This window comes from Prenolepis imparis, unplaced genomic scaffold (genome assembly GCF_030444845.1).
Source record: "Prenolepis imparis isolate NDT839.2.m4 unplaced genomic scaffold, iyPreImpa1.0 SCAF_2, whole genome shotgun sequence".
Classification (NCBI taxonomy): domain Eukaryota; kingdom Metazoa; phylum Arthropoda; class Insecta; order Hymenoptera; family Formicidae; genus Prenolepis; species Prenolepis imparis.
Window position 1 is genome coordinate 8,617,796 of NW_028141160.1, and position 22,867 is coordinate 8,640,662.

A 22,867-nucleotide genomic window follows, 5' to 3' on the forward strand; every position below is an offset into this window, starting at 1 on the left:
CTATATATATGTATATCTCTATTAAAAAATTTCTATTGACATTTATATTAACATTTATTTTAAAATAATAATGTATTAATAATTTATTTTATAATACTTTTATAATATTTAATTTCGAATATATTTTTTTAGAAAATTCAAAACAAGTCTACATAAATCTAAATTGACCTAGATGAAAACAGTATTGTTTTCATTGTCCTCGCTGTCAGTTTCCCGTATTATATTCCTAGTCCATAACTGCACGCATAATGACAATGTAACTGCAAATGATACATTTTCACGGTTGGTGTGCTTTTGACGAAAGAGAACTGCAAGAGAAAATACGAATGCCAGACGTTCGTGTATATCGATTTTGAACCCTGGATGGCGTCAGATGTTGTAACAACCGGATGACGTCTGTATACAAGAGCGTCAAACATGCAAACATAATTTTGCTTTATTACGTTATTATTTTATTATTTTATTAATTGTCCCATATTTTAATTTCTCAGTACATTATTATTTCTAGTTTCTGTCATCAAATAGCAATTCTTACAGCCAGAAAAACATACGAAAATAATATCATAAATTATATAAATTATATTATATTGTAATAATTATATTATATAGTTGTATTTTTTATATATTAAATACTTGCCCCAAAAATCTCTAAAGAAAGAAAATGTGATTTATATATAATTATAATTATACGTATCTTTTATTATATCGCAAATTTAAGCACGTATAATATCCTCGGAGAAAAAAGTCTATTTATTTTTCTTATTATTTTTCCTATATACTGAGAGAGATTATACAAGAAAATAAAAACGTATATACACAATTTTTTATATATAATTCTATATATTTATATATAATTATATATAAACATTTTCGCGGAATTAAATAAAAAAATGCATATCTAACAATAAGATGAAAATCACGAACTCTTGGCGTTGAAAAGTTTGACAGTTATAAATAGAAATAATCTATTTTCGAGAAACGAGATGCACGATTCTATCGGAGTCGCTTTCAAAAAAGCATAATGTAACATCTTTTGAAAATGCAAATGAATTGAAAGAAAGATATTTGCCTCAAAAACCCCGACAAAATGACTACGGCACTGCCTGGGCCGACTACTAGTAGCTAGTAGCTCCTACGCTCTGCGTCGCGTCAGTACATGCGGGCTCGCCGCGGCGTGCGAACCATATCTTTCTGTGGATGTACATCTCTTTCCCGTCCATCGTATAGCTTTTACTCGTTTTCGTTAACTCGCGATAATTGCGTTCTAAATTTTCGATAAGTGGCTCGAGGAAACTTAACGCGCTTTACACGAATTCTTAGCAATTTGTTCTCAAGATTTAAATCGATTTAGATCGAAAATCTCGAGAATCATGCCAGCGGACGCCGAACTCAGTAACCTGCTCAACAGACGGCAAAGGATCAACGACGAACTTGAGGAGGGCAAAGAGGTAAAGAAGCAATACAAGTTCGTAAATGTTTACACCGAGTTCCATGAGTTGTCGCGCCGCGAGATCAAGCAATACGAGCAGACCTTCAACAGGTGAGTGCCTTTTTTAATTTCTTATTTACGCGCGTCGACGCAATCGAAAAATATCAAAGATGATAAGCCGAAGCCAATTGCGTTTAACATCTCAAGGCTTACAATTAGCTTTATTATTTTAAAATGGAATTTGTGAAATTAACAGAGTTTTTCGGATGAAAGATATTTTTTAGAGAATATTATTTTATATCAGAGTATTATATATATATATATATATATATATATATATATGTATATAATATAATGCAAAATAGTATTAATATAAATATGTATAAGTATATATTCTATTATAAATATTTATTTTAATTAAAAAAGATTATATATGTATATTATACATATAATTTTAATATAATAATATATATATATATATTTGTGTATATTTTATATACACTATATAAAATGTTTTAGAACTCTCAAATCTCTATTTACTTCTCTTATTAATAATTACATAAAAAATATTCTTTTATGACACAAAGAAAAGACAGTCGCTTAAACGACCTGCGACTGTTAAATACTCGAGCTATATATAGTGTTATCAACTTAATAGGCGCACTCTGTGCTTACAAGTCAGCCTGGAATAAGATACACGTAATGTAATCAGATGAAGATAAATTCTTTTTTATGTCACAAGATTTATCGTCATTGGGACAAAACGCAAATCGTTAACGGCAAATACTTTAGAATCAATAGACTTGCACGATTGTAAGCAAATTTATTTTACAATGATATCGCTGACATAACGATCATTATCAGTCACTTTCAACCATTCATTCGGTGAGTCATGGTATATCTCTTTAAGTAAAGTGACTTTTTTAAATATGGAGCACAATTTAAATGGTAATATGAATGTTTTATTTCCGCATATATTTTTTATATATCGTAAAGCCTATATCTTTTTGTTTTGCCTATATCATTTGTTTTATAATCATTCTTGTTTATAATATACTGACATATTACTTTTACATCATACTGTTTACATTATACTCTTCATACTATCACAATTTCATTTTTGATATATGTTATCCGAATAATATGCAATAAAAAGATAATATAATATAAATTTGATAATATATGTATATAAAGGTAATATTAAGATAAAAAAATAAAAGAAAGTTTATACACGAGTCAGCTCGATCGAGCTTGAAATATGTCAGATTCAATCTCTGCTTGCTAATTTGTGCAACTCTGCGTTGTTGAGCTGCACGCAATATTTTCCATTAATAAGCTTTGTTGTCTATATGACCCAGTGTACAATTTCTCTTGCGTGTCGAATGTCTTCGTTAGACTCTCTTTGCGAAACTCTGTGGTTGGAAATAAATGATTCTCACGTCTCCGAGATTTTCTAGTTAATCTAACATCCCGCTGTGCGCTATCATCACCGCTATCATTCGATCACGCGCGTCTTTTATGATAACAAACTATGTCACGAAAGCCAAGAAAAATATCGAGTATAGCAAAATTAATCACGCACTTATCGCAAATCAAATAGTCGAATATCGTCGAATACTAAAAATATAATTCGTGTAATAATCGAATGTTAACTATCATTTTCACTGTCGTAATTTATTTCTTGATTACTACCTTTCATCAGAAGATGAAGAATTTAAAAAAATGGATGTCTCCTTTTGTGTTCGTTCCTTGCCCTCACAATAATATCTGCGAAAGTACCTGAGCATCAAGACAGTCACCCTGTTCTCCGGCCGCGTTGTCAAACCTGCTACCAGGTTGACTCCGAAATACCTACCTACTCCGAGACACAAAGGGCATAGATGCCAAGAACCTTGGCGGAGGGGGGACCCGGCAGGAGGCCCGCAGGGACCCCGAGGTCGTCTGCTCTCTTGCGTTTCTTCTCTCAAAGAAATGCACGTCACGAATCTCTCGACGTTCGCGGTTTCGTAATGACCGAGCATGCGATTCTCCACGTCTCTGCGATTTTCTCCTTTCCTGGCGCTCCTTCATCGGAAAATTACGTCTCTCTCCGTTAACAAATCTTAAAAACGCGTTATAAACAGCGGGACAGTATATCACTGAATAGATGTCGAAGGACATTATTCATTTTTCGTCAAAAACTCCTAGGAAATTTGAAGATACGACAAACAATTGAAAAAAATAAGAACTAAATTAATCAAATTAAATTTATAAAAAAAAATAAGAAATTGTTGAAGTTACAGATATCTTAGCATAATCATTATTAATCGCTGAAGTAGACACATTATACATAAAAATTTTTATGAAAGATTAAGTGAGATTTTCAGAGAGTTTAACGGGATCTTGATTCATTGCTCGAAGATCGAGCAATTAGATATTAAGCTGAAGCCTGTGGATCTCGAAGCGAAGAATGCAGATATTTCGGAGAAAATACGTCGCCGTGTTCCTACGATTTATCGAGACCCGAGGTTACAAACGCAACCGGTTTCGCAGCTAAAAGACAAGGACGACTTCTTGGACAAACGCGCGACATAAACGAACAACAATCGTCGGTCCTTCCGGATGACGTATCGCAACACATCCACGCAAGATACGCACGTGCGCGCAGCAGGCGACAGAGAAACTCTCATGCCGTTATCGAGAAATTTTCATGCACCTTACGGGTATTTAAACGGAGAGGAAAAGTCGATCAAAGTCGTAATGTTTAAGTATCGAAGTGATGTTGCATTTATAAGTGCAAAATAATATGAGAATTTAATGTATAACGCGTTAAAGTTATCAGTAAACATTTTCTCTTATATAGTTTGAATATCTGTTACTAATTAAAATGTACTAAAATACTCGTTAATATTCTCGTAATTTTTCTATCGACTAATATAGATAGAGACTAATATTTTGTATGCAGTGAAAAAAGATAGCATTTCTCAAGCAGACAAAACAAAAATACGATTATCAACCTTTTCCGTCACGATTTATCGCGAATTACCGCGATACGAACCTGACTCATCTTCTGATTCTCCTTCTAGAAATCGAGAAGAAACAAAAATAATTCTTCTCTTAATCGGTAATTCGATATATTCATCAACCAGAGCCGCTATATCGTTTATAAAACTAAATATACACAACGTCTGACTATGATTTTAATTTAACGACACGCGATAATACTGCATACACGTAGGCTGGCGCTTGTTATCTATCCAACATTTCCTGTATACAAACACAAATCACAGTCAAAAATATCTACATTGGATACGCTATTCTCTCGAGAAATTTGCTACGGAGATTCACAGGAAGTTCTTTGGAGGGGCTCCGAAATCGGACCCCCCAGTTGACCCTCCAATTAGGTCGTAAACCGAAGACTCACATCTCAATTAACTGTTTAAATCCCATAACTAATTTAAAGAGCTCGGAAGTCAGCGTGACATCCGGTGTCCCTTCCGGTTGTCTTTTCCATCCTGTATAATCACAAGTGCAATATTGATCCCATTAATTTAGTAAATTTAATTTTCAACAAAAACAATGGGGGAATCAATACTAAATAATTGTATTATTTTTTATTTTCTAGAAATTAATTCCTATGTATGTATTCTTTAATATCGCACGTATTTGTGTATTTTTAATTATGAATAGTAGTACTCGCACTTTAGATGAAATAGAAAATTTACTAAGAGAAAATGCATTTATACTATTATCAAGAAATTCCTATCGCAAAGTACACTGTGACTCGCACGAGGTCGAAAGTCGAGATTTCTACGGTTTGATTGAATGCGGCGTGCTTAACTTTCCCCGTCACAATGATACCGCAGTGAGATGTGATCGATTCATTTTATACCGTGTACAGCGAAACGATGACCTTAACCCTTTCGTTGCTAAAGTAGGTGAATGCATATATGCATTCGAGATATGTACTCTTGGAATCGATATCTCTGCATACAATATAATGAATACTTTCCGTAAAACAGAAAATAGCATTTCAAAATATTTAATATTTTTCCAGAATGCTTTCATAAGAAATATTTTTATTTTAGTGTGGATTATTTTTTAGTAATTGTGTGAAACTATTTTAGAGATTTTTAAGAGATTTTAAGACATTTTCCGTTTTAGTCTTTTTCACATTTTTCTTTTTCAAAAGAACTAAAAAAAAATTCTTAGACGCTTCTGTTGGCATGACAAACCGTTATTCCTCGTGGCTGTTATCGAAGAAATCACGCGTTCCGAATATACAAACGGCATAAGAATTTATTCTACGACTCGGCTCGACAACGATGGACTCGGTATTCCTATCAGCAACACCGCTAGACATTTTAAATAATGTTTCATTGATGGGAAAAGACATAACATTTCACAGACGACATTTATCCCTGCTTAGGAAATTCTTCCACGACTCACAATGCACGATGAGATTTCTTTAACTTCGCAGAATTCTAGTTTCTACACACTGTATATAAACTCTTTTTTTTTCTTGCAATCTCACATATTAAAGCAGTCCTATATTTTTCGTAAAGAAAAGATACTAATTAATTATTAAAATGAAAACTTAAAATAGAAAATCCGATTTCTTTTTATTTGAAAGGAAACAATAATTCTTACTTTACTAGAAAACAGCATTTGTTATAATTAACAGCACTTGTGATAATTAACAAAAAAGATGTTAATTAATTATTAAAATCTTCAAGTTTTCAGAGTAGATATAGAACATCAATTTAATCTCAATTTTTGTTATTCTAGACAATTTTACTTCACACATAAAATCAACACTTATCGCTTGTAATTTCCGATAGAGAGAGAGAAAGAGAAAGGAACAGTTAAAAAATATATTTATTGAATTATTAAAATCTCTTGTGTTAAAATTTATAAAACAAGTCATGAAAATATATTTTATTTCTTTTAAATGGGACTATTGTTTTCAGTTTCGTTAAAGCAGCATAATAGGGGAATTCCGTAAAAAATATTTTACTTTTTCCTCAAATCTCTCAGAAAATCGCAGACGTAGGAGGATCATAAATCTCGGTAATGCGAAAAGAAAGCACGTACTACCCTCGTCCTCGTCCTTGTCCTCGTCCTTGTCCTCGTCCTTAGCGCATCGTAAATTCGTCACAACATTCTTGTTTCTCCGTGAAGGACCAAACTTCACCGTATCGATCTTGGACAACAAGGGTAAATCGGGATCACCGCGCGTCACCTTGACCCGGTTTTCTCCAGGCTACTCCTGGAAAAGGAATCGCGGAGAAACGAAACGAAAACGAAATGCGCACCGTCGAGCCAGTCGGAACGATCGCGATTTCGCGATAACGAGATGAGGAACACATCGGCATCGTTACGTCGCGATCTAATTACGTATCTACGACATTGGAGCAATTAGGAAGAGAAAAGCATCAGACAAGACGAGAAGACAATTAAAACACTCCGTCCACTTTTACGAGCAATACAAATTTTTTCAAAATAAATTTTCTATTCTAAAAGAAATGCTTGTTTCTTCAAATAATAATAAATATTTAAAAAGTAGTTTCTTCGTTTTAAAATGTGACCTATTAGATCTCTGACGCGTGAGAAACAATAGCACGTTTAAGTTCGTAAAATGGAAAAAGAACTTAGCCCACAACAATAAATTTATTGTAGCACTTTCACACAATATATGCAATTTTTAATTATACTTTCATAAAGTCATTTAAATCGATGCCACATTCAATGCATCGCATCGGCGCCTCAATACAATTCATGTTGATTGAAGCGTTTTACTCAATTGATTTAAACTGTCTGACGAGAAATGATTTCGACAGAATCGAGCGCGATGATCCACAGCAACGTGATTGCAATAACCAATCAGATATCGAATCATTCGTAAAGTGATATAAAAAATGAAGATATTCACAGTCGGAAATAAAATCACATATTACATTTAATTTTTATTTAAATACTTAATCATAAAGCAATTTATATTTATAAATCTTATTTTTATAAGAATATATTCATAATAAATTATTTATATCATTAATCATTGATTTAGCATTGATTTAAGATATTGTATAATCAGCAAAAAATCTATTTAAGATTATCGAAAATTTATTTACTAAAATAGACAGGTGAGAATATTATTGATAAAAGTGCTGATTTTAATAGAATATATCTCACCCATATATATATCTATCGTCTTTATCTTTTCTGCGTCTATCATTCTTATTGATCACTTCGCTTAACCGTACTTATAAATATGTGACCTCTACCTTTGACGTTATTCTCTTTTCCTTCTTTTTTCTCTAAACTTTGAAGGCGGAAGAAAGAAACAGAAAAAAACAATTTATAAGTATCAATTGTTAATATCTAGCAGATAAATATCTGTAGAAAAATAAGAAATTGGAGAATACACAATTTTAGAAAAATTATTATTAAGTATAATTTTTTCTCTTCTATTCTGTCAATTATTGTCAGTTTAGTATTTAATTTTTTTAATGAATTTTATGAAAAGACAGAAATATTTTGACACAACTTATTTTAATATTTTTAATATTGGCAGATGAAAATTATCAAGTATTATAAATAATCTTGAAATTAACTATTGCATGCAACATTGCTGCATTTTTTTGCAGCAAAAATTACGTTCTGTGTCAACACGAGGAATATATGTATATATTTGTAGAACTAAAGAACACAAAAGATTTTTGTTCACGTTTGATTACTATAGATGCAGCGAAATGCAGGCAAATATTGATCCTTTCAATGAAACAATTCTTCCTGATTGGAAGGATTTACCGTCCAGGTATCTTCCGCCTACACCGTTCAATTTCCGGTGCCTTGCAGTAACGTCATTAACTAATGCGGAAGCAATTCCCTTTAACGTTCTGCTCTTCTGCACTTTAACGATCTTGGATCGAAAATGCCGGCGGAATAGTGATTTTTTTAGTCTCTTGCTTTATATTAAGATTGTAGCAGAAATGTACACACATATATATTCACAGGCAGATGAAAATCAGAATTATGACAAACAATCATCTAATCCAAATGCGCACGAATGAACTTTGATAATTATATTCTACAGATAAATTTTAAAAATGTCCACCATAATATTGATTAAAGTTGATGCAACATAGCTATAAATAGTACGGCCAGTTTTTGCTAAAATTGAATTATTATATTAAAATTTTAATAATGATAAATTAAAATTTTGTCTAACATTTTAATTTCAAAGCTTAAACTATTTTCTTTTATTTTTCCTTTTGGAGAATTATGTCGATTTTAATTAAAATTCATTAATCACGTTGATTAAAAAAATCGATTTATTTATTTATTGTATAAATAGTTTTTCTTTAATTTGTTATATATAATTAATTTGTTATATTATAATTATATCGATGATAGTATATATCTGTTATACATAACATAATTGCTCTCTATAGATTTCCGCGTATATAATTACAGCTCTCAAAAATTATAATATATCGTTTTCAAACTAATTAAAATTAGATATATATAACTATAGGAATAAATGTATTTTTAGATTATCTATATGAAGCTCAATTTTCTTTCAGATATCTCGATATATTGAAAAACTAACGAATACACAACTCAATTTTATCCACTTCGTGAAATCGCATTGACATGTTGGAAAGCATACCATTTCATGCCTTGACACTTTCCATCCCTTACACGGAAAGCGATTTCACAAGTTTCCGGCGAAGTAAAGTTGACATCCTGTCGAGAGATTTCGCGAATCTGAATATCGCCAATCATTCCCACGTTTTCCCTCCGTTTTCACTCTCGACGCGTCTAAACGTTCTCCGATAATTAAGAAATACAGATTGATGCAGAGATATAGGCATCGCGTAATAATTATGTACTCATTTATTATTAAATTTAATAATATTTTTTAATTTGACAAATATTAACAAATATTATTAAATATATCAAATGTTCTTTAAACGTTCTATAAAATTTGGACATAAAATAAACTTTTTACAATTTTATTTATTTTAAAAAACTGTTAATAATTCTATATTAATTATTGCTGAATAATTATAATATGATTAATTATAATAATAAATAATAATATGATATTAAATTAATAATAAAACATTTCTGTATTGATAAATTCCACGCTTGAAGCTAAAATAGTTAAAATAGTAGTTTAATAAAGTACCTAATAATGCTAAAATGTAATGTGAATATAATATCGCATATCATGTCACATGTTTATTAATTTGAATATAAATTAATTTCAATCAGATTGATTTCGTCCCACGGTAGTACATTCGGCCGAGAGGGATGCTTTCCACGAGAATTGTGCATATAAAATTGCGGCTCATTGTTTCTAACATAAACGTGAACGTGATCTAGTTAACCTTTAGCTAACGCCTACATTTTTCCACGCGACACAAGAGAGCGAAATTAATAATGTCAAGCAGTTAGGCAGTTATTTTCGATGATTGCGCGACGTCATAAGTATCATGTATCATCAGAATAAATCATTTCCGCTTTTTGCATTTATGGTGTATGTGATACAACGCGTAATAAAGTTCAAACAACGGTGCCTTCATTGCAGCGTACGATTATTCTGGACTGAAGTTTTTATAACACGATAATTTGCATACGCATAAATCTACAAGTTTATAAGTCTGAGCTGCGGAAAGTTTGAAATAGATCGACGAATCAAATTTGGCAATCTTTTAAATCTGCTAGATTAAAGTTGCGAAGAATAGAAAATGCAAATTTTTTTACAGATAAATATCTTGTTCAACCTAAATTTCGTGCGCTTTCTACAAGAGAGACGTTCTAGTTATTAAATGTTCTACCTTGTACATTGCGGCCAACGAAACGTTAGCTTAGTATTAAATGTGAAGAAAGTCGCGAATGTTAATGACGACCGAGTTAAGACAATCTCGATTACGAAGAATGTAACTGTCATTTAACAGCTGGTCTTTTCCAAAGAAAATCTATAATCATTTTCTCCAATTAAAATCATTATTCCTAATAAATTAATTTCTTTGTAGATTGCATTTTCTCTAATTTATTATTATATAGAAAAAAAGACAACATCAATTTTTATGATACATAGTTTTATATGAAAAAAATTTAGAATAAAAATAATCGAAGAGACCTCATATATAGCGACTGAATATATTTGGAATCTTATCGCATGTCTAAAATTAAATACATCAACGTCAATTAGCATTAGTTTGTTAAATTTTCTTCCAGCTTTTTTTTCTCTTGTGTCATTTTGTACAGTCTATGTTAGACAAAATTTTAATTTATCATTATTGAAATTTTATCATTATTAAAATTTTAATATAATAATTCAATTTTAGCAAAAACTGGCCGTACTATTTATAACTATGTTGCATCAACTTTAATCAATATCTCCATTGTTTACTTCGTGGAATCATTGAGTTACGACGATGCAACAAATTTCGTTAAGAGACTTGTGTCATTTCCTATCTCATCATAACAGTCTCTTGAGTTTCATAAAATAAAGGGAGACTATTTCTGTAGTGTAGATTGAAGCAATCTCTATACCGAGTTTTCCGGCGAATTTGTTTGATAATCGCACCTCGTTCGCCAATAATGACAGTGTCCCGAATTCTTTTCTTCCTCTTACAACCTTCGTGCGACGACGTTTAATGACCAGTGATTAGATTGCACGCGGTATCGCGATTAACTAGAGGCGACAGACTACAATATGTGCGACACGTTTAGCTGGGCGGCTCATTGACCAGCGTCATAGCGATGATTTATTGATGGGTCAATCGCTTAAAAATGCACTCTACTTTAAGCCGAGAAAGGAGGTCGATAATAAAATTCACCAGTCAGCAGAATAGATTAGCCTTAACCGCATTAACTATCTTATCATATTTTCGTTATATAGTTGATCGAGAGTTTTACTATCAAATATTTTCAAAGATAGAACTTTGACAAATTCTATGAAAATCGCTTTGCATAAAAGCGTGTGAGTAACTGATAAAATATTCTTTTCACACTTTAATTGTAGAACTAAAGTTTTCATTTTATTAGTTATGCGAATTATTAGCAAAAAGTCTAGTCGCAGGTGAAAAAAGTGATATTTTTAGAACACTTCAGATGAAAAACTGTGTAATAAAATTTCTGATTTGTAAACATTCTGATTCTAATCGTCAATACTTGTTGCAGATTCGACGATGGACGCGACGGCTATCTCGATCTCACAGAACTGAAGCGAATGATGGAAGTTTTGGGAGCACCGCAAACACATCTCGGACTCAAAGCAATGATCCAGGAGGTCGACGAAGATGGTGACGGTCGTATATCTTTCCGTGAGGTTAGTTATTTTTAAGAATCTCTGAGAAATCGCTAATATCTCGAATAATATAAATAAACTGTATGTAATAAATAATATAAATAAACTATCAAATGCAGATGATTAAATAAATTATTTTTCATACTTTGAGAAATAGAAAAATATTTATAGAAAATTGTTAACATAAAATTAAATTATTTAATTGTAATATTTTTATTTTATTTTAATACGAATAGAATTATTTGATTTCTCATTACTTCGCAATATTTATATTTCAACAAGTCAAATAAGAGTTGATACGTAAATGGTAACAATATTTTTTCGTATTATCTCATTAATTAATTGAAATTAATTATTTGCGAAGAAATAAATATTTATTTTTTACAAATAATAAAAAAATATTTTACATACAGTTTATTAGAGATTCTTCAAATCTATTATTACTGGATTGTAATAATGTTAGGCAGCTGCGTTTTATTATTAGAGAGAAATACCATAGCCAAATGGTTTGAAAATATACAGGATTGGTTAGCACACTTTGTGTTATCGGCTTTGAATGTGGTCGACATAAACATATGTCTCATGGTTTCTATGTCCAACCTGATCATTAGTGTTTCTCGCAACTCTGTTTGTGGTCGTTAAAAGTATTCAACCAAAATAGATCATTGTGTACAGCTTTGTTCTTACGCTATTCATCAAAAAACACGTGCACTTTGCATGATATTTCAGGAAGAATAACAATAAAAAGGAAATATATTCTTTTTTTCATAACATTCACCAATATTTGTGCAAAATTTATTTTATATTTCGAAAATTCTCTTCTCTTTTTAAAATCTATATATTAGGGAAAATATTGTACGTAGAAAGATGAGATTTTAAATTTTTATTTGAAAAATTTTTATCATATTTTAGTCCTACTTTATTCTTTTTTTCTTTGTAAAGTATTAAATGACGTAAATCTGATTAGACTCGTACGTTTATTTGTGGCAAATGCGCATATATATCCGTATAAATAGTAGACCCCATGCAGTGTTTAAACTTATTCACTCACCGAGTATTCGACGATCGTGTTTATTCTCCAGGCTGCGTTAGAGAGGGCACGTTCTATTTCGGTTGCCTACACGATGGAGTATTTTAACAACTGCCAAACCAGCCTGTCCGCTATAAAAAAAAATGCGAAATTCTTCCATTAAAAACAAACTTTGCACGATAAACATAATTCTAAAAAGTTAACACTGATTGTTATATATTCTACAAGTGAAAAAAATATATTTACATAAAAAAGAATTAAATTACACCTAAATTATTATACTTTTTATTTTAAATATTTTATATTTATTAATATTTATATAAATATTTTATTTTTATTAATACTGTCTCGTGCTTTTTGACTTCTATCTAAAATAAGATGCTCTGTAGAAAAAACCAAGCAAACAATTTTAAAATTATTGGTACTATGAGAATGCATCGAACTTTTAGTTTCAGTCTTCTCAGTCAAGTATATAGATGTGAAACTATCGGGAGAGGAGATTAACCTTGCAATTGCCAGCCTGGCAACGGATCAATTATATGCTGAACCGATGCAACGCGTCCGCGGGATACCAGAGCGTGCGAAACTGAAACTTTCGCTCTTAACGCAATCCACTGTAATGCGTGCAAACTTGCGGGAAAAAAAAATCACGATGTATGAGTATCACGTATCATTCCAAGGAGAGTGTCTCGACTTAATACAAGATGCACGCGCAAAGACAATCGGACGTGAGATACCGTATTTCGCAAACAAAGCCCGCGAATCGATCTGCATATGCGTGCACGCGCGATTCGCCCCGCTCGTCGACCGTGATTCATTGCGTGATAATCGAGTAGCTTGTTCAGCTTATTCACCTTCCTCTTACTCATCGCGGTATGAATTACCGTAAAACGGTCGCGACACGTATCCCTCCTGCTCGTCTCGCGTGTTACATTCATTAAACGTTGCAGTTTTTAAATTTCTTTGATCATGCGTTTTTTTCTTATTTTTGACGGATTATTTTTCTGCCTTTTATTTTTCACTTTTATTTCTTATATCTAATTACACCAACGACAGAGATTATCTTAATTAAACAGAGCTGTATAACCGAGGTTTTGTTTTATTCATTATTTCTATATAATTGTAAGATAAAAGTTTATATGTTTTATATGCAGAATACCTCGAGATACTGAATGAGATCGCGAGATAATTCTATTTTTGAGAGAAACGCTCCAAAGTTGAATGATTTATAATTTTTTTTAAAGACTTTAAAGATTTTCTAATAAGTCTAATCTTTTATAATACATATTACAACTTTGATTGATGTGTTTATAATGTACAGTTATATCTCGTTACAGTTTTTACTGATCTATCGTAAAGCGCGTGCCGGTGAGTTGGAACAGGATTCCGGATTGAGCCAGCTGGCCAGACTCACTGAAGTGGATGTCGATGAAGTTGGTGTTACCGGAGCTAAAAACTTCTTCGAAGCTAAAGTATATTTCTTTATCATAGCCCCTCTAAAATTAAAAAAAAATTGTCCGCTTTTCTTTATACATATTTAAATGATTTTTAAGTACCTATATCTTTAAATATATATGTATATTTAAAAATATTTTTAAAGATCATTTAAATATATACTTATTAGATTAGATTAATATGTACATATTAAATTAATGTATATATTTAAATATATATACATATTATTAAATACATATTTAAACGATCTTTAAATAAATTTTTAAATATATACAATATATTTAAAGATATATTTAAAGATCATTTAAATATGTATGAAGAAAAGCGGACAATTTTTTTATATATATCTAAGGAAATTTCTTATGGAGGTTTCATACTTCAAAATTTGCTTTTTTATGGCTGGTATACTTCTTCATAATTGAATCTTTGTGTTACATATTAATTTATTATACGTTTTTAATATGAATTATGTTATAGTTTTTATTATATTGTAAATCATTTACTAATTTTACAAAATACTATAAGGAATTTTCTGTCTACAAAAAGCTTCAAATCTTGTCTCATTGTTTGCGGACGTAACACATGCGGTTCCCATTCACACATGTGATTGTAAATGACATTTGGGGCAAGCCCAGATAGTTACTTCAGCGTGTCGTCCGCGTTGAAAAAAATGCATGTACGAAAGCATAACCCGAACGAATTGCATTTCGCACGTGCTCCGATTAACACTTTTTTTTCGCAGATCGAGCAGCTGCGAAAGGCTTCAAAGTTTGAGGATGAGATTCGCATGGAGCAGGAGGAACGAAAACGAGAGGAAGAGGAAAAAGCGGCGAGGCGAGAGCAATTCCGGCAAAAAGCCGCGCTCTTCGGCAAATAAAATGAAAAACGAAAATTATGAGAGAGTAAAAGTATAACCGACTTGTCATTAGAGGATGAAAAAATCGATTGCCTTAGATTGCTTAGATTTATTTCCGACGCTCGATATCGACATCGTCAACGAACGACTGCATAAACCATTTAATCATTTAAATGCGCTCCGAAGCAAACGTGAAATTGCGAATTTATCGCGACGACTATTATTAGAAGAATTCAAAGTGAGTAATGTAATTTCCGGTGCTATTAGTATAACGATTTTACGCCAATCATTTCTATTTTCGCAAATAAATACGGATTATTTCCACGTGTCAAACGATATTAAAATCCCAATTCAGCAAAATTATACGCTAAATATAACGCTTTTTTTATTTGAAGACTGTATGTGTGACATTTTTGCAAAATTGTAAACGCTGAAGTCGCGTATTTTCAAAGCAAGACAAATAATAATAGCGAGAACAATGAATTTTTTCAAATTGTCACACAATTTTTATTTTATGTATATTTATTATTTACACTACAAATTTGACGCATTAGCATTTACTGTATTTGAAATACATTATATAATCGTATGTCAATTTTTGTAGCTAAATCAGAATTTTGGAAAATTGTTGATATCTATCTGCACACATATCTATCCTATAAATATATTTTAAAAGCTCACAGAGTTATTATTTTATGATAAAGATTTGTAAAATCACAGATAATGCGCAAACTATTTTTTCTTAGAAAGATAGTATAGCAGTTTTTATGATAATAATCATAGTATTATTGTTATAAAATAGTAAATGGTGCTAAACAAAAGTTGTAGAGGAAAAGCTGAATTAATAATTATACAAAATGTTTAATATATAAATGTTAATGCAAGCAGGAAACAAATTCTAATAATAATTCCAATAAATTTTAACAATATTGCAATGTTGGATAATTTTTTATCTCTCGCGAATATTAAAAAATAATTATCGAAGATAATGTTTTTCACTTTGAGTTTTTAACTTATTGAACAAAATATAAATTAAAGACAATATTGACACACACAAAAAATCAATATTGAATTATTCAAGAAAATGGCCTTAAAGACTTTCGAGCCTCTGATAATGTAAGATTTATCTCGGCGCGCGTATGTACTTTAATTTTTATTATAATAACTTGATTTTTTAAATAAAACTTTTGGTTACACGTTAAATAACATATACGATAATATGTATGTAGAATATAATAAAATATGTATGATTATAAATATTGTATATCTGCTGCGTGAATGCATGTGTATAGTAAAAGGCAGAAATATGTTTATATAATTTTTAATCACACTGAAAAAAACTATATGTAGATAAATGGAAAAATTTGGCGAATGGCAGATTTATTGTTATCATTACGCCAATTTATATTTCACTTAAAAAAAATTTTAGTAAAAATACTTTATTTGTAATAATAATATTGCACAGATATTTTTATAATCTCGGCAGTATATATATTTTTATGATATACATGTTGTTTTGAACAAAATCCTGTATATAATAATATTAGAAAACTGTGCATCTACATTGTAAAATATGTGTAAGCTACAGATTGTGTAAATAAATTTATTCAGTTGCGTCAATTTTTTTGGATTTGATTCACTAATTTTCGATGAAATTAAAATTGAATATTTGAGACTGCATCGTATTATTATCGTTAGTAATAAATAATGCTCGGCAACAAATTTTTTATACAAAATTATATATGAAATATGTCTATATATAATTAGTTATATTTATACATAATGAGATATAATTATATATTTTTCTTTATGTTTAAATTTGCAATTTAACTATGGACTTCTCATGATTGATCTTATGACAAATTTGTCAATCTATTCGTTATCATAGTTGACTTAAAAAGAGTTAGTAATTATTTTATAATTAATTGCAAAATAAAATACAATACATAATATACTAGAACACAGGGGAAGAAATGTACTATAACAAAAATCATATATATGTTAAGTATAAGTGATACTTAGATACAAGATAAGTATAATTTATCAAGAATTGTTTGTATTTTACGTTATTTTCATAAGACAAAGTGACTTAAAATTAATAAAGTGGCAATAAATAAATATCATCTCATTAATCTGTACTTTGCTTTATTTATGGTACTTATCCTTTCATGCCATCGACATTAGACATTATATCTAATATCAAGATATAAGTATGTCGATGGCATGAATGGATAAGTACCATAAAAAGCAAACAAGTACAGATTTAAATTAATGAAATATTTATTTACTTTGCCACTTTATTAATTTTAAGTCATTTTGTCTTATAAAAATAATGTAAAATACAAATTCTTGATAAACGCTATTTATATCCAAGTATCATATACTTATTAACATGTATATGATTTTTTGTTATAGTACATTCCTTCTCCTGTGCTCTAGTGTATTATGTATTGTATTACTTTGCAATAATTATTAAATAATTATTAATTATTTTTAAGTCGACTGATAACGAATAGATTGACAAAAATTTATCATAAGATCAATCATGAAAAGTCTATAGTATTGCAAATTTAAACATGCTTAAAGAAAAATATAGAAGTATATCTAATTATATATAACTAATTATATATATGGACATATTTCATATATAATTATAACTAAATATATATATATGTATGAACATATATTTCATATATAGTTGTTTTGTATAAAATTTTTAATGAAATTAAAATTGAATATTAGAAACTGCATCGTTAGGTTAGGTTATTATCGTTAGTAATAAATGATGACTAAAGAATTAGTCGAAAATGAAGCAAATTATTAAACAAATGTTACTTACATGAGTTTATTCATCTTTCTTTTCATCTTTCTTGTATGTGTGTGTACTTCAGATGCTTCTCTTTTCTCAACATTGAAAAAACTTATTGTCGTTACCACCGACGATTTCACATAAACTTGTATACACTTGTTGCAATATTTCATGCAATGTGTTATAAAGAATTAACTGTGATTGAAATAAACTTGAAAGAAAATTCTGCGCTTAAATAAAGAAATTGCTCTTCGCACGTTCACAGTTCGCAGTTCTTGTCACGTGACTGATTAGTTCGCTCGTAGCCCGAGTAGCGGCGCTGAAACTGGTCTCTTCGCAACAAACTTCACAGCTCTTGTCACGTGACTGATTTTAGTTCACTCATAACCCGAGTAGCGGCGCTGAAAGTGATCTCTGCGCTACAAAATATATGGTTAGTTTAATAGTATCTCGTCGGTGGTTTCGGTTAGTTTATAATCAAATGTAATATCTCTCGGAGTTGGGTGTTTTTTCACGGTTTGCATTTTGTATTTATACAACGATTGTGATAAGTAGTACGATATCATTAATTACATAACGATATCGCACATTAATTGCGCCATATATCTGCTGGCGTTATCAGTGTTATCATTAGTTATCACTGTTTAAATGCTCTCTTGAACTAGACGTATGTGTATTTTTCAATATTCGTATCGTAAGTTGCATCAAGAGACGATACAAGAAAATCAAAATGACATCTGCACAGGTATATAATAATTTTTTTTATATATTTCTTATTTCTAATTTTTTTTATGGCAAAAAATCTGTGCTAAAATAACGTATGAAATGATTGTATATACAAAAGAAATGTATATTTTGCAGGTAAAGGAATTGGTAAACTTATACAAATCGTTAGCTACACATCCATCCTTAAGCGGTGCACGGATTCTGGGCACTGCAAATGGTAGATTATCCATGCAAGGCTTATGGACACAAAGAAATCTAGAGAGGAAGACGGATCAACGTTTCTTACAGAAATATGACTTAAATTCAGATCTAACTCCAATCTCCAGTGAATTTCCAATTGATGTTACCACAGAGTATGTACAATTTGCATATATCTCTAATAAATAGTATGAAACATTCACAATATTTACATTTGAATAAATCTGTTTTAAATAGGCTCATGTCAACCTTGACAAAAAATGAAGAACGTAGAGCTGTGTTGCGACAAGCTATAATTGATAATTCTACAAAACAATTTATAGAAATTTGGGATAAGCAGCATTTTGTGAAGAATTACGATCTATCTGCTTTGGATGTTCATGGAGATGTTTATACAGATAGTATGAACAAATCTTAAATTTTATTTTTTAATATTAACTATTTAATATTAAAACTATATGCTTCTTTTTGCAGTTGAATTCCGATCATTTGAGTGGTCCCCTGATAATACCAAAATATTATATATAGCAGAAAAGAAGCTTCCTAAATCAGAACCATTTTATAAACAAAAAGCATTAGATAAGAAAGATAAGGAGAAGAAAGAGGATGAAGAAACAACAGTGGTGAGACTTTTTTAAATACATCTAATACTCTAATTTTTGAATATGAATATGAATATTGAATATGAATAATTGATCATATTTTGTATCATTACTTATATCTTTCTTGTTAATTCAGGGTAATGAATATATCTATAAACCAAACTGGGGAGAGCAATTGGTAGGAAAACATAGACCTGTCATTGTAGTTCTTGACACGACAACAGACAACATTACAGTTTTATCTGGAATACCAGATGAGCTTTCTCCTGGTCAAGTGATTTGGACAAAAGATCAGGATGTAGTCGGTGTCGCTTGGAAACACGAGCCACAATATTTAGGTCTAATTGCATGCACCAACAGATATTCCTGGATATTCTTATTGAAAAATGGAGAATTCCGTAAGAAATATTTAAATAATTTTGTTATATAGAAAGTATATATATATATATAAAACGACAAGAAAATATAACTTTTATTACACAGGGAAGTTATCTGACGAAGGATGCGCTGTACACAGCCCTAGAATTAGCCCTGATGGAAATTATCTTATTTGGTTACAAAGAGAAGCTGGTGCTGTCCCACATCATAATGCACACGCGCTTATGTTACGAGATTTGAGAATAGAGAAAAACCATGTAATTATATTAACTTAAAAATTACATTAGAAATTAAGGGGAAAACTTATTTACTGTTTTAAGTATTAAACTTTTCTATTTTAAATCTAGGTTAACGAAATTGTGGAAAAAGTAAAAATGAGCAAAACAATTAATCATAACAGACACTTTTATGGAATATATGGTCGTTTACCTCATAATTGTTGGAGTGATGATTCTCAGTACTTATTTTTCAGTACACCTCAAAGGAACAATATCATTTCATACATTGTTAATATAAGTAAGATATAAAGATTTTTTGTAGATAGAACTATAATTTATCACATTAATATTTCCCTGTTACACTTATCATTCACAAAAATTATAAATTTTATTTACAGAAACGAAAGATATTACTGAAATAAAAAATGATGGAAGCAGTCTTTCTATATTGGATGTAAAAGGGGATATAATTGCATTTTTAAATACTTCCTTAACACAACCTGCCAGTCTTACGGTAGGTCGTTTTAAAAGAGAAGAAGCAAATATTGACGATACCGCAAGGACTACGATTACAACTCCAATGAAAATTGACGAGCTTAAAGAAATTATATACGAACCTAATGAATATATTTATAACAACGATGACAGCATAAGTAAGTGGCTTGCATTGTTTGTATGATTTATTTTATAACTAAAAACTCAAAAACTTATATCTTTGTATATGTTATTTTCAGGACAGTTTAACTTCATTTATTTTGGTCCAAAAAGTGGTAAAGATAAATCAGTTCCTTTTGTGGTGATTCCACATGGAGGCCCTCATAGCAATTTCACAAACATATTTTCATTGGATCACTCTTTCTTGGTATCAGCAGGTATTATGTTTAAATCTTTTATTTCTCTATTTCTCTCTGCAAATATATAAATGAAAAATATATAGGGCGCAAATGATCGAGAATCAATCCAGATCATTCTATTCTTTATAAATGCCTGCTTCTATCTTTATTATTCCAATCCTACGCATTGATATTCTTCCGCTTGTTTATACTGTTTTATAAGAGAATAGATTCGATTCGCACATCTAATAGTAAAGTAAAAATTGAAGTGACAGAACATGATACTCAATAAAATACACTGTAACAGGAAAGATATTTTTTTTTTTATATAATCTTATATTCTTACATAAATCTCATATAATTTTTGTTTGCCTAATGAATTTTAATAGTACTTAGAAAGTGATCTGTGCATCATGAACAAAAATCAAGTTCTTGGAACAGATATTTAAGGACGCTATCTAAATCTGTAATGTTCAAAGAGATTATATATGCATAGTGAATTAATTACATAAAATTTTCAGGTTTTGCAGTAGTACAAGTGAATTATCGTGGTTCCACGGGAATGGGCAGCGCGACCGTAGAATATCTTCAAGGAAAAGTTGGGGACATAGATGTGAAGGACTGTATAACTGCTACGCAAGAAGCAATCAAAAAGTATCCTTGGCTCAATCCTGAACGCGTAGGTCTTTGCGGTGGATCTCATGGTGGATTTTTGGTAACACATTTAAGTGGACAAGTTCCGGTAAGCAAAACAAATATAATGAATTTGTATAATAAACTAGTAATTTAAATATTGCTAAGTTATACACAAAACAAAAATATATTCATTCAGTATAAAAATTATTTTTATTTCAGGATATGTACAAAGCAGTAGTCGCGAGAAATCCGGTGATCGATATCTCCATCATGTTTGGTATATCGGATATCCCTGATTGGTAAAAAGATACTGAAGATCTAATAACGTTATTATTCACGTCTAAATTATTCAATATCCCGTATTTGTATTTCAGTCGCAATACTCTGACTAAGGAAGAGAAAATAGCATATCTTCATAATGTGTAAGCTTAATCGTTATCTCAAATGTATCCATCAATCGCGACTAATCTAAACTTGACTGAAATACAGTTTTCCTTTTTTCTCTTTTTCCTTTCTCTAAATGTGAATGGTGAATTATATGTGACGATAATTCACACAAATATTTGGACTCGCGTCAAATTGTATTTTAATACGAACATTATTTAATTTTAATTGCAGGTGCGCTGTAGAGGCAGGTTTCTCTTACATGATTAGCGGTTCTTGGCCGGATAACATCGACATGTTCGTAAAAATGAAGAAATGCTCGCCGATTTCGCACATCGATAAAGTTAAGGCACCCACTTTGATTTGCATTGGGGCAAAAGATTTACGAGTACCATCCTCTCAAGGAACAATGTGGTACCATCGGCTCAAAACTAACAAAGTGAAAACTAAGTAAGTTGATACCTATATTTAAGTACAAAATTGACTCAAAATTGTGCATTGTATTATCGAAAAAATTGCAGAATGCTTGTATACGATGACAATCATCCATTAGCAACTGGACCAGCTGAGATTGATCATGTAATTAATGATTGTTTATGGTTACTCGAGCATACATCTATACATACAGAATTCAAAGACAAAAAATAAATCTTCATCTACTAACATTTGATTTTTTACATGTATATATATATATCTATAAGTCTTTATTATCACAAATTGGATATTTACACAATATTGTTACGTACATTTTATAAAGAGGCTTATATAACATTCAATCTCAAAAATATACACACACGTCTATAGGGTCTGTATATATTGTTATAAAATTTTTATACTTTTATAGATACAAAAGTTGTTATAAACATATCTCCGCACATACCTAAATAAGATATATCGTTTATCAAAAAGTATGCTACAATATAGCAAGTTCATATATCATTTGTTTTGTGAATGTCTATATGAACACAATAGATCCTATTAAAGTTCTTTTTTCTTCGAAATAGTTACAA

At 30.4% G+C, this 22,867-nt stretch overlaps 2 protein-coding genes and 1 long non-coding RNA gene across 5 annotated transcripts in view; 2 read left to right on the forward strand and 1 right to left on the reverse strand.

The window, feature by feature from the left end:
• The window catches only part of LOC145948885 (uncharacterized), a 163,603-nt gene extending 145,274 nt beyond the window's left edge, over window positions 1–18,329 (reverse strand). Inside the window, exons 1-2 of one of the 2 annotated variants that reach the window (XR_014427492.1) lie at window positions 17,913–18,329; window positions 12,784–12,893 (exon numbers count right to left, since the gene is read on the reverse strand). This is a non-coding gene — a long non-coding RNA (uncharacterized LOC145948885). Of the gene's footprint in view, window positions 1–12,783; window positions 12,894–13,267; window positions 13,485–17,912 lie in introns of those variants that run through there. The other variant, XR_014427493.1, reaches the window with a different exon arrangement.
• Swip-1 (EF-hand domain-containing protein D2 homolog Swip-1) lies at window positions 1,302–16,682 on the forward strand. Its single transcript, XM_083058466.1, has 4 exons — window positions 1,302–1,540; window positions 11,606–11,753; window positions 14,100–14,234; window positions 14,960–16,682. Exons 1-4 carry the CDS (start codon window positions 1,371–1,373, stop codon window positions 15,092–15,094), a joined length of 588 nt encoding a protein of 195 aa, XP_082914592.1. The 5' UTR covers window positions 1,302–1,370; the 3' UTR covers window positions 15,095–16,682.
• A 6-nt stretch (window positions 18,330–18,335) lies between the features above and the next one.
• On the forward strand, window positions 18,336–22,858 carry LOC145948878 (acylamino-acid-releasing enzyme). Of its 2 annotated transcripts, XM_083058447.1 has the most exons (14): window positions 18,336–18,627; window positions 18,744–18,961; window positions 19,044–19,207; window positions 19,281–19,429; window positions 19,545–19,806; window positions 19,892–20,043; window positions 20,134–20,302; window positions 20,403–20,657; window positions 20,739–20,876; window positions 21,359–21,579; window positions 21,693–21,772; window positions 21,848–21,895; window positions 22,092–22,307; window positions 22,379–22,858. In XM_083058447.1, the coding sequence occupies exons 1-14, from the start codon at window positions 18,613–18,615 to the stop codon at window positions 22,503–22,505; spliced, it is 2,214 nt and encodes a 737-aa protein (XP_082914573.1). In that variant the 5' UTR covers window positions 18,336–18,612; the 3' UTR covers window positions 22,506–22,858. The 2 variants fall into 2 exon arrangements, with proteins under 2 accessions (XP_082914573.1, XP_082914574.1); XM_083058448.1 differs by lacking the exon at window positions 21,848–21,895.
• Window positions 22,859–22,867: the final 9 nt, after the last annotated feature.

Bases quoted from the DNA above. Each gene is read 5' to 3' on its own strand.
- Swip-1 (XM_083058466.1), top strand. From the start codon at position 1,371: ATGCCAGCGGACGCCGAACTCAGTAACCTGCTCAACAGACGGCAAAGG. The intron at 1,541-11,605 runs GTGAGTGCCTTT...TACTTGTTGCAG, and splicing joins TACGAGCAGACCTTCAACAG to ATTCGACGATGGACGCGACG. The intron at 11,754-14,099 runs GTTAGTTATTTT...ATCTCGTTACAG, and splicing joins GTCGTATATCTTTCCGTGAG to TTTTTACTGATCTATCGTAA.
- LOC145948878 (XM_083058447.1), top strand. The intron at 19,208-19,280 runs GTATGAACAAAT...TTCTTTTTGCAG, and splicing joins TGGAGATGTTTATACAGATA to TTGAATTCCGATCATTTGAG. The intron at 22,308-22,378 runs GTAAGTTGATAC...AAAAAATTGCAG, and splicing joins ACTAACAAAGTGAAAACTAA to AATGCTTGTATACGATGACA.